The 12258-nt window shown below is 44.1% G+C and overlaps 1 protein-coding gene across 8 annotated transcripts in view; it reads right to left on the bottom strand.

Annotated features, from left to right (window-relative positions):
* Window positions 1-690: 690 nt before the first annotated feature.
* The window catches only part of LOC106817857, a 22612-nt gene continuing 11044 nt past the window's right edge, over window positions 691-12258 (bottom strand). For 4 of the 8 annotated variants that reach the window (XM_014822561.1, XM_014822566.1, XM_014822568.1 and 1 more), the window contains 9 exons: window positions 7866-7967; window positions 7234-7410; window positions 6819-6975; window positions 6202-6294; window positions 5207-5347; window positions 4998-5073; window positions 2992-3094; window positions 2661-2809; window positions 691-2277 (listed from right to left, as the gene is read on the bottom strand). In XM_014822561.1, the coding sequence (XP_014678047.1) occupies window positions 2139-2277; window positions 2661-2809; window positions 2992-3094; window positions 4998-5073; window positions 5207-5347; window positions 6202-6294; window positions 6819-6975; window positions 7234-7410; window positions 7866-7967 (1137 nt within the window). In that variant the 3' untranslated portion in view covers window positions 691-2138. Of the gene's footprint in view, window positions 2278-2660; window positions 2810-2991; window positions 3095-4129; window positions 4218-4997; window positions 5074-5206; window positions 5348-6201; window positions 6295-6818; window positions 6976-7233; window positions 7411-7865; window positions 7968-12258 lie in introns of those variants that run through there. The other 4 variants (XM_014822565.1, XR_001395112.1, XM_014822567.1 and 1 more) reach the window with 4 other exon arrangements.

The following is a 12258-nucleotide window of genomic DNA, read 5'->3' as shown; positions in this document are numbered from 1 at the left end:
ATATATGTGTGTATATATATAGTGTGTATATATGTGTGTATATATATATACGTGTATATATTATATATATAGGATAATATATATAGTGTGTATGATATAATATAGAATATAATATAGAAGTCTATATTATCTTACTCCTGCCGCCAACAGGTGGCATTCTTGTCAACAGACAAGACCATTCCTCACAGGCTAGCCACTGTTCGGAAGCTATCTGGGCAATCTGAGCCGCCAGCTTAGTTAAACACTATGAACCATGTGTGACGTTCAAAGCTATATCTCCGTAAAGGCAAGAGGTATTTAAACAAAGTAAAGTTTTAGTTAGAGATGGATGTCCAACGCTCATTTAGATGTAATTTTTATCGAGTTGCACGTAATATATCATCGGTAAAATTAGGCAAGCAAATGTTGAAATTCACATGTTTTGGAGAGTCATACTCCTCTATATTATCTTACTCCTGATAATATGTATATTAAAATATTTGTATTAAAAGTTTTGTTATGGCATGCAATATTTACTTTTTACAAGTCCATTATTCTGTGTTGCAATTCAGCAGTTTCAATATGGACCATGGCACGTGAGGTGTCTGCAAAATGCTATGTCACAGATACACATAATGTATCTTATTTTTCTCATGAGCTTTTTCTTCTATTGTAGAATAACGAGTGCAAATGAAAAGTGTAACGAGCGTGTAATTTAGGTCAATATTTTTACTAATCTCCATAATGTGCTTACGTATACCAAATGGGTTATTTTGCCACATTTCTTTATATGAGTCATTCACATTTGATGCAAATACAAAAATATTAAGTATGTGGTTCATCTTTTCCAAATTTACATCCACGTAGTTTTTGGGTGCAGACGTTGACAAATCATTACATATGTTGTATGCGTTGTACTAACAACTCCTACTCTTCAACTGCATAGAGTACAAATCATATGAATCATCATTTAATATAAATGAGATCAAGATGAGATATTACAACATTGCAGTTTCAGATATGTAGATAGCAAATATTTAGGAGGATGCCCTGTAGATACATTGTAGCAATGGTTAATAAGGACAAATTTTTTCATTATTAATTCACGATTGCAGATGATAAAGTAGATGTTGTTCAACAACTAGCTATGTTGACTCGTGATACTGAATAACTAATGTTTCAGGATAAGGCCAGTAATATCGTTCGTTGACTGGTGATCGTATGGTTGGCTCGCATACTCTGGTCTACCACTGCTGTCCTATGCCTATACTCTTTCTCTCTATTTATCTGTTCTAGCGTGTAACTAAACTCTGGTTTCTTCCCCCCTAACCTGGTTGCCTCTGGCTCTCTAAACATATAATGTACTCATCTAGAGTACAGTTACAACAATACACATTGTAAAATTTCCCTGTAGTGTGTCACATAGTCATTAAACCCTTAGCTGAGCAGGCAATGCGCCTGGCACGTGGTTGTTTAAAGGAACCATCAGGTTCAAAATGCTCTACAGCTTTTGACTTCTTTCGGAGCTTTATTCATGAAGAGTTTAGACATTCTTCATGGCAGGGCCGGCAGGCAGTATATTTATATACGCTTCTATCTAGCTAACTATTTATCTATATATATGTAGTCAAGAGTAAGATAATTTACTCACGATATAACGTATGTAGCTGCCCCCCCCCCCGTATCTACACACCAACAAAATATTCAAACTTTGAATAAATATCGTCATTGAAGCAGCCACTGTGATGTGGAACAATACTGGCTGATGACAAAACTGAAACCAGTGCGAGGCAGGTCAACTGCACATCGTGACGGTCCCGTTCACACTAACTTTCATACTATGTGCGAAATGCAAATTCTTGGTGAAGATACACGACTTGACTATTCTCTCTGATGTGTGCTATACTCATAGCCACCCGAGTACATTTAAAAAAACGTCTTATACCACGTTGTTACGTATAATTCTTCACACATATATAAGACTATGTGCTTTACATAGTAACATATCGGCATCGCACGGTGCAAAGATTGGCAAGAATGCGTCAAAGATTTCTCGTCTTAGTTGCTGGCAAACCGCCATCTTGGCTGACGACCCCGACAATCTCCATGGGAAGATGAATCTCAAGAGTTCGGTTTTAACAGGCAGGCAGTGTAAACATTCACGGGACTCCAGGTTGTCTGTCCTTCAGATGTCTGTAGAGGGCTTGCACGTAGGTGAAGACACACTTCCAGTCAGGTCTGTTGCCCATCATTAACATGTCCTCCACCTCCAGCAGCGGGTACACCCCACCGAGATCTCTACAGAGAGAACATGTTGACCAAACGTTATGTGATGAAACATGAATTGTTCACAGTAGACTATAAGTAGAAACCTAAAAACCTGTTGTAAAAGTACATTTATAACCATAGGTGCACTCTAAGTACACCCTTTCATAAAAGGTACACCATTCCATAGAAGTAAGTCCTACTAATGTAGTAGCTGATATATTTTCGTTTTTATCTCATGGTAGTGATAATAACAGGAGTGTCATAATATACTCTATATTGGCTCTATATAGAGTATATAGACTATAGACTTTATATAGACTATATAGAGATCTATATTATGACACTCCTGATAATAATTCCTATCCGTATATAGACAGCCACGGAAAAGCACAGCAAGTTCGTTTGCTACTCACTCTGCGACTTTAAATGCCATCGTGAAGTTTGCCTTTCTGTTCTTTGGGTTGATTTTGCCGAAATCGAACGCTCGAGGGAAGTAGTGATGCACCAGCGCACAGAATGCGACTCCATTCGCCCAGCTGCTCGAGAAATTCGTTATTTCGACCTATAAACAGGAGAGAAAGTTCCGTAAGTATCAACAATTTAGCCACAGTACGTTGTCCGTCCAATTTCCCGCGTAATTTGAGTAGTTCTACTCAGTGCGTCCTCAATGACGTCTCCCCCCCAAATATACTATCCCCCATCTATGCACGTCATCTCCCCCTTTCCCTCTCCCTCGATACATACAGGATACTCTGTCGTCTTTGCCTGGCACCAGTAGAGCAGCTGTTCTTTGGCGGTATTTGCATTAAACACTCCCGGGGTGCTCCCACCAAGAGTGATTGACCTGCTACGATAGAGATAGCAGACAGAGTGAAGCCGACAGGAAGAATAAGAGCAGAAGTAGGCGAGGCAAAAAACACTAGGAGGAGGAGAAAAACTAGAGGAGAGTGGCGGTGCACTAACAGTCAAAGAAAGAAACATCGCGAAACGGAACCGTTACCATGAATCACGAGCGTCAGAGGAAAATCAAGTTTAGTGGCCTAACAGAAGATCAGAAAGCTGTTATTTAAGCAGCAGAATAAGATGCAATGATGCCTCCGTAGAGAAAGTGCAGATGTTTGAGAGGTTGTTAGTTTGTACGTGCAAAAATGAGCCCACACAGCGCCTAGACAATTACACACAGTCATAGATTAGTAAGAGAGAAAGAATGCATTCCTTCATGCACGTGCATGCAGCATAGATCTGCCTAGTCATCATTGCCCCACGCCAACATGAGCACAACTCATAAGGTGCTCTGGAACTGGGAGTGGGTCTTTGCACCCATATTTGCAGGAAGTAAGATTTTTAATTGAATTCCTGCCCTGTGTATATTTATGTCTTCATCTTGTGTCATATTATATGCTTCATCTGTGTATTGTCATACCCCTGCTGAGTATGAACACCGTCGGACCACTTGGCAGTGGGCGTAAATTGGAAGAACAGCTTTCGAGTGTCGCTATATACGACCCCCCTCCCAACCAAACCACACCTTACCGCTTAAACACAAGTCCGAGTGTTACTGTTTGAGTTTTTTTATTTAGATTTGTATTCCCGAAACTCGACATCTTAATCATAATAAATAGTCATTGCTATCATAAGACAGTAACCTATTTAATGATGCTTATGACAACGAGTCCCTCGCCAGTGCGAGTGATACCCCCGTACCGACTGCAAATTTCATCCTACATCAAACTAGTCCGGGCCAGGCGCGCGTTAAATTTTTGCAGCGTGTACACGCTATCCCGGGTTATATACGCGCTAGTCCGGACTCAGTTAGCCCCGAAAATGGAGGTGGGCCAGGCCCTCTTCGAAGCGTGAGTGTGTTAGGCACGTTTATACGTACGTCGCTGTCATATTCCTGCGTGTTCGATTGACAGTAATCTAGCAGTTCAGCTTTCACGGCCTTCACATCATTCCTTATGGTGGCGCCTCTATACATGCACATACAAATAAAACAAAAATCCGTTCGTGCACCATGCGTGAACAACTCTCATGCGAGCTCTAGTACTATACCCTAGCTTGTTGCAACAGGCGTGGCAACAAGGGCTATAGTACTAGAGCTACTTCCATATGTGCGCCAAAAGAGTACACTCACATACATTATACCGTGACGTCCTTTTCTTTTTCGTTTTAAAATATCAGCTTGACTGTGCATGGCAGTGTTAGGTTACGTGTGGACATTGCGTGTAGCTGTATTGCATTTGCCGAGCATATCGTTAAAGAAATCCACACAAACGTTTTGTAAGATGTCCTGTAGAAAATGCAAAGTCTAGCGAATAGCACAGCTCAGCTTCCCAACTGGCGACATGCACGCACGCACGCACGCACGCACACCATACTCCCACCCGCCCGCGAAGCACATAAATCATAAATGCATTGCAAAGGTTATTGACGCATTATGTTGCAATGCCAATGCCAATGGAATTGACAGTGACAATGACAATTGGATTAATGTTAATATCACAGCAGTAACAACTGTTAAATATGATAGAATAATAGCACAGCAGTGTCATAATATAGATGTATATAATATATATATATATATATATATATATATATATATATATATATATACTGTCCGTATTATGATACTCCTGATATCACTCATTAGAACATTCATCTGTTATCTGATGAATCATCTAACGATTTAGCATAATTTAACATTTTAATCGATGAATAATCATTATTTATAGGATGAATTCGTGAGTTACCTCATTGGTTTCGGATTGCTCACAGCATCCAACTTTTGGAATGCTAACCTAGCTTGATTTCCACCAGCTGGATTACCTGTAAAATACAAAAAATTAAAAACCATATTTATATATGGATTGCCAGCAAATATTCACAATTTAATAATACACTACTACAATAAAGGTAATTCTATTTGACAGCCAATAACAGGCGTAAAAAAGGTGCTTACCAAAGCTATGCGTTTTCGTGCTGGTTTCGGTTGAAGATTTTCCATTCACCATGCTTGTCTGCGTTCTGGTTATGGTGACCGAGCCACTGCCATCCCTGTCTCCCAGTCCTGACAGGCGCTGTACCAAATGTTCCGCATCGTCTGAGAAAAACCCAACGACAATGATATTGGCAAACATTCTTTGTAGTTGACTGATTAAATCATCTTATAATCTACGCTACCGTGCGCCAAGGAATATAGCTAATCCAAGTTTTAAAACTTTCGCAAAGCTGAGAGTACGTGCGTTAGCACAAAGTAACGCTGCTATAGTGACGTCGTATAACAAGTCGACTAAGTATATCAGTTCTAGCGATTTATGAGTTCTACTGAAGTTCATGGACTTAGAGATGTTAAAAACAGGAACGCCATTAAATGAGTAAAAAGTGAACACGCACATGAAACCTAGCGGATCGAGGGGGGAGGGGCGAGTGATCAGGGGGGTAATTCCAAAACAATTTATGAGCGCTTTACCCTCCATTTTATTTACCGCTTTCCAAAAATAGTGCTCACTAAAGACAAGAAATTGTTGCCTGGACCCTTAAAATGTTTGGCTGGACCCTACTGAGGAAGCAAACGGCACCCGGCGTATCTTCTCCCCTTCATTAATAATTTACTGCTGCTTGTTGACCCCTCATTGTTGACCCCTCATTGGCCCATTCTTGGACTCACAAAATAAACTATATTATTATTAAGACTATAAATCACGTATAGTATCTTCTTAGAATAGTTTTGGATATCGCACCCTATATTATACACGCACGCACCCACGCATGTTCACACATACACGCACGCACACGCATGCTCGCACGCACTAGCATGAGACCTCTGATTCCGTTGCTACAAGGCACACACACATGAATCGTAAATGTAAATTGTGTTGAATCGTAATCTAGAAAGTAAAGCGCAGGCGTAAAGGTGAGGTTGAAAGAAGATAGAAGCAGAGAAAGAAACGGTACCGGGAGATTGCAAGTGCGAGTAGTCAACGACGTTTCCCGTGTTTGTGACGGCCCTCGTGTCCTGCAGTAACACGTTGTGATAGCTCCGTACGTCTACACAGACCAACCACCGCCAGAGCAAAGCAGAAAGTTAATGGAAAAGTGGTGGTGTGCACCACCATCACGCAGAGAAAACGTATGATAGCCAGACTATCTGTCTGTGTATATAGTTCTATAATACCAGAGCAAAGTAGAATGATAGTAGAAAGGTTTGGTGTGCACCACCACACAGAGAAAGGGTATGCTAGGTAGACTATCTCTGTACATTTCTGTGGTACCAGAGCAAAGGAGAATGTTAACGGAAATGTTTGGTGTGCACCACCGCACAGAGAGAACCTATGCTAGTTAGACTCTCTCTGTACATTTCTATGGTATACCACGCGTGACGATATGTTTGTGATTAAGGTTTGCAAACGTAAATAGTCGAATCCAACCTCCAGAAAATATTCCTTCATCAAGAGTATTCTACCATGCATCAGTGCGAATGTGTATAGAATAAAGATAAAGAGAATAACGTGATCTCTAATTGAAGTAAAGTTAAAGGAGGTAAAAGAATAACATATAAATAGAAGACTCACTGGGGTTGTGTGTAGTGAAGGTGTTCCTAGTTGACATGACGGTGGTGCCACCTGGACCGGTTCTTGTCTCGTGGATGACTTGTCTATTGGCTCCTAAGGGGTTGCCCATCGCCATGTCTTCAAAGCCACTCAGTTCTGCCTGCCTTCTCCACTCAGCCTGGGGCAAAGGAGATCATCCTTACTGAGTAGCAGTATATTGCACCATACACAGCATTGATCCTTGTTATTGGACAACGTGGCCTGCTTCCTCTATTGTCCCCACATACACGCATACACGCACACACATACACACACACGCCCATGCAAACGCACACCCGCACGGAAATGCACGCACGCACGCACGCACGCACGCACGCACGCACGCACGCACGCACGCACGCACACACACACGCACGCACGCACACCACACACACACCTCTGCCTGCATGTGCTGCTGCTGCATTCCTTCGAAGGGTTGAGGAGCACTGCGAAGCTGTAGACTCTGGTTATTCTTCCTCATCATCGCCTCCCTCTCGTCCTTGTGCTTCCTCTTCACCTCCTGCAGACGAGAGCGGATCACGCGTCGCGTCTCGAAGTCCTGAGCTCCGACCAGCTGTAAGTAGCGACTCATGGTTACACGTGACTAGCTACGACCCTCCCCCCCTGGTCATAGTTAGGCATGTGTTAGGGTTAGAGTTAGGTTTGCACATGACACACCCTTACATAGTTACATAGCTACACACGACTAAGCTACGGTCCCCTGGCTTCAATGCTGCGCTACGACATACATATATACATATACATATGACACCCACGCACGCACGCGCGCACACACGCGCGCACACACGCGCGCACACACACACACACACACACGCGCGCGCACACATATGACGCGCACGCACACACACACACACACACACACACACACGCACGTACACACTCACACGCGCACACGCACGCACGCGCACACATACACACACGCACATCCACACACACACGCGCGCGCACGCACACACACACACACACACACACACACACACACACACACACACACACACACACACGTACCATGTTCTCAAGCTGGTTGATGTCGTTAACCTTCCAAAGACTGTCCATCTTCTTCTGCTCCTTCCCGTCCGAGATCGAGTACAACTCCCACCACGTGAACTCCTGCGCAAAATTAGAACCCACCATTAAAAACACGATTATTCTCACTATTCTACGGAAAATGGTAATGACGCATGCATGTAGACGGCAGTTCGTTTGAAGTAATATATAATTTCAGTGTTCGTCACGCGAATGGGTAGACGTCTAGCGCGTATAGTTATCAGTTACTTGTGAATGTGTTAACAGCTTTTATTTAGGGATCTGTTTTCGACGAGGATTAAAATATTTCGAGGGGGGATATCGCACAAAAACCGACCGTCTTACACAGCGATGTTGCAAAAGCGGGGAGAAGCAGATGGATGAAGAAGAACTAAAAATAATTTGCTGGCGTTTTGTTTATGTTCAGTTTCACGCTGTGAAGTTAAAACTCTTGATGACATTCGCTTTGCTCATAAACATTATGGCGCCATATTGGTTTAGAGGGCTGTTAAGAGCGACAGAATAAATACGGTCTCGATGCTTAAACATTCTCGCGTATATATATATATATGGAAAGGTCGTTTTACAGAGCAATAAATTTATCTGTTTTTATGAGTCTTTATTTACGTAAAACCCTTTTAAGAGGGAATATCTAAAACGAAAATAACCTTCATCAAACTAACACTCTGAAAAAGCACAACTCTCACTCTTGCAAACTATATAAAGTACTATATACCTACTTGCTACTAAACACAAATTATGTACATTATATCTTAAAAATCACAACAAAGATTGTTGCAGCAAGAAAATGTACAGAATTTGGTGCTTTGCTGTGAGCAAATCGAAAGCAAGGATCGGTCTACTACTAACGGTTTGTGGCGCACTTTTCCACGCAATCTTTCGCGAAATTTCAACGGAAACTGGGTCTATATAGAGGAGAGAGGAAAGTCGGACTTTGAACCAAGCTAAGCGACGCTGCATGACAATATTCTTCTTCTACTGCCGAGTCACAAGGAAGGTTTCAGTTTTAGTTTGCCGCAGAAGCCACCGCTAGATCAACACAAGGATCGTAGCCTCGATACGTAGAGAGCATCATTTCCACATCCTGTTTTGTCCACCATCCTGTTTTCCTTCTTTAACGACCGACAGCCGGAATCGGCTTACCTTCCTTCTCCTTCCCGTGCTATCCTAGGCCAGCCGCAAATCCCCGAAAACATAACAGCCCCTCTTATCAACAAGCGGACGCACGCACGTCAGTCGCAGCGTCAACATTCAGCAGAAATCTAGTAATGCAACCACCAACCACCGCGCTGGTAACGTTGGTTCGTCTATACGCTGCTGCTGTGAGTAACATTGGAACATTGGGGCTTCTTCAGCTGGCTTGCTGGCCGCTGGCCCAGTTAGACATTTCGCACGCGTGCGGGTTTCACCCCGAGCGCACGCGGGATAAGTATATCTCTATCTCCACCACGATATATATATACAGCTTCGGCGATGCGTGAAAAATACGGCGTGTTCGTGTATATAGGGACGGGTATATATATATATATATAGGAACGGATATATATATACCCGTTCCTATATACGCGAAGAAGAACAGCTGCGAGGGAAAAACATCGTCAGACGTATATTTTTAGCCGCATGAACAGCGCTGCGGTACTTTCACGCGCGCGCGCGCGTGTGTGTGTGTGTGTGTGTGTGTGTGTGTGTGCCCCGGCTGGCGGAGGGTGGAGAAGAGAGGGGGAGGAGCAGGAGGAGAAGGAGTGGAGGAGGCGGAGGAGTGGAGGAAAGGGCGGAAGAGACGGAGGGAGTGGAGGGAGGAGGCGGAGGGGCGCCCGAGTGAACAACAACGATGCAATGCGTGCTCAGAATGCAGGGCCTTCCACGCACACACACACACGCACACGCACACACACACGCACACACGCGCGCGCCACACCACCACACAATACAATACACTAACACACACACACACACTACATACACACGACACACACACACACGACACACACACACACACACACACACACACACACACACACACACACACACACACACACACACACACACACACACACACGCGCGCGCGCGCGCGCATTACTGCCGGCAGCGTGAAACCCCCCGCGTGTCCTGTCTGACTTCTTCCTCCCGCTCTCAGCCACTCGCCCGCGCGCGTAAATGCACCCCCAGCGATATAAACAGCAGCAAGCTTAGATGTTAGACACCCTCAGTTCCGACATCTGTATCTGCAGTGTAGATACAGGGAGGAGAAGGGATGGGAAGGGAGGTGAGCGGAGGGGCTTGGATCTTCTGGGCGCTGGATCTGACCATTTTAATTATCCGGAACACCGGGAAATACAGGATAAAAATTTTCTTGATTCGCGAATCGAAGACAAGCGGGACGCAAGGAAAGCCGAAATTGCGTTTTTAATTAACCGTGGAACTGGGTGGCATATGCTTTACATGGGAGAAACACGGGATGCACCCACCACACCCCGCGCTCCTTGTTCAATTTGGTGGCGTAGGGGTCAGCGACGGTAAGCACACTCCGTCTATTGGCACGATAGGCACGGAAGGGCGAGCGGTCGGTGGCTTCATCTCTCCCTCTCTCTCACACACACTCTCACGCGCGCTCTCTCTCTCTTTCTCTCGTGCTCTCTCTCTCTCTCTCCCACCTTTTCTATCTCTCTTGCTCTTGCTCCCTATACATCCCTATTATCTCTCCTACTCTATCTATCTTCTCCCCCTTCTCCATTCCCCCTCTTTCTCTTTCTCTCTCTCTCCCGTTCTCTCCCCTCCTCCTTCTCCCCCTATCTCGTGAGCAAGATTTCTCGTTACTCGCACTGCCAGACATACTCTTCCAATTAGCAGCTGTGAGATCTACACGGGGCAAGAAGGCACGTTGAGCCGGTGGCACTGTTCACGGGAATCTTACAGCTCTGCTCAATACGCCTCACGGTTGTTACACACGGGCAGGTTGTTACACAGGCAAACTCACTCTCCGAGCCTCAACAAAGGCCCACGGGCAGATTTACTCGTCTGGCAACTAGAGGATGTACGCAACAAGAAAAAGCGGCGAGGAAAGCCAAATGCTACGCAAAAAACACGCGCAGACGGGACATGAAGGGAAACGAAACACTAAGGAAGCGACTAATTAAAGCTTATAGATAAGTGGACGGGCGGGGAGATGGAGAAAAATATTTCGTAGACGAACGAGTTGCCAAAATGTATCGTAGACGTTATCGTATCTCCTGCCGGGAAAAAACATAAGAGCGGAGAAAAAAAAAAATTCCCACCGAGAATAAGGAATCAGCATGCAGTGATCTTACACGTCAATATATTGCTCAACACGAAGCCAATATCTTACATTTTCCCTCCCTCAATCTCCAGCCCAGCCAAGCTCCACAGCAGCACTCACAGTCAAGCTGTGGAGTAGGGCCTACATGTGCGATGCAGCTCTTAAATAGAGTTAGCCTCTCACCATCAACTTTACTTTGGGAAGGAACTTTGAAGGAGTTTCAGAGCAACGAACGGTCAACCAACTCTCGGGTCAAGACGATTACGGTCACGGATGCCTTTAGTTATTTTTTAGGCGGGAGGGGGCTTTCCAGCCAGCTTTTCCACACGAAGTGCGAGAGATCAACAGGATAACAGCGATATATGGGATTATTCCGGACATGTGCACATGGCCGAACAGTTAGAATCTATGATAGATGGCAGACACACGCTCGCACACACTCGTTTACCCACCCACACACGCGCACGCATTTATGTACACACGCATGCATATGTGTATACATGCACCTACCCATGCACATGCATGCACGCACACACACACTACAACAACAACACCACGTATAGTTCCAAACCACTACTACAAAGCGCTACGCTTTACTGCATAGCATCGTGAAAAGCCGATGTTGATCCTGTAAAACTAGATGTTTTGAACCGCGTTGAATCAATGGCGAAACAAACACAACAGTGAATGAAAACAGGCAGTGGAGTCTAAAAAGGGTACCAATTTGTTCATAGCTGCTGCATTATTCCACTCTAACCAGAGTTAACTAGACGACAAAAAAAACGAATGTCTGTACAGCAACTCTATTCACTCGTAGATTGCTCGCCATCTGATCAGAATTTAGCTCCAATCGCACGCACGACATCATATGAACCCCAAATCTAATCAATGGAATAATAAATATTTATTAAACTTTTAAAACAACCGAAAGAGAGAAAGAGAAAAAGTGAGAGAGAAAGAGAGAGAGAGAGAGAGACAGGCAGACAGGTAGAAATAGACATACAGATAGATAGATAGATAGATAGATAGATAGATGGATGGATGGATGGATGGATGGATGGATGGATGGATGGATGG

The sequence above is a fragment of the Priapulus caudatus genome, unplaced genomic scaffold, assembly GCF_000485595.1.
Source record: "Priapulus caudatus unplaced genomic scaffold, Priapulus_caudatus-5.0.1 Scaffold1895, whole genome shotgun sequence".
Classification (NCBI taxonomy): Eukaryota; Metazoa; Priapulida; class Priapulimorpha; order Priapulimorphida; family Priapulidae; genus Priapulus; species Priapulus caudatus.
The sequence above is the reverse complement of the archived record's forward strand: the minus strand, read 5'-3'. Positions and strand labels throughout refer to the sequence as shown.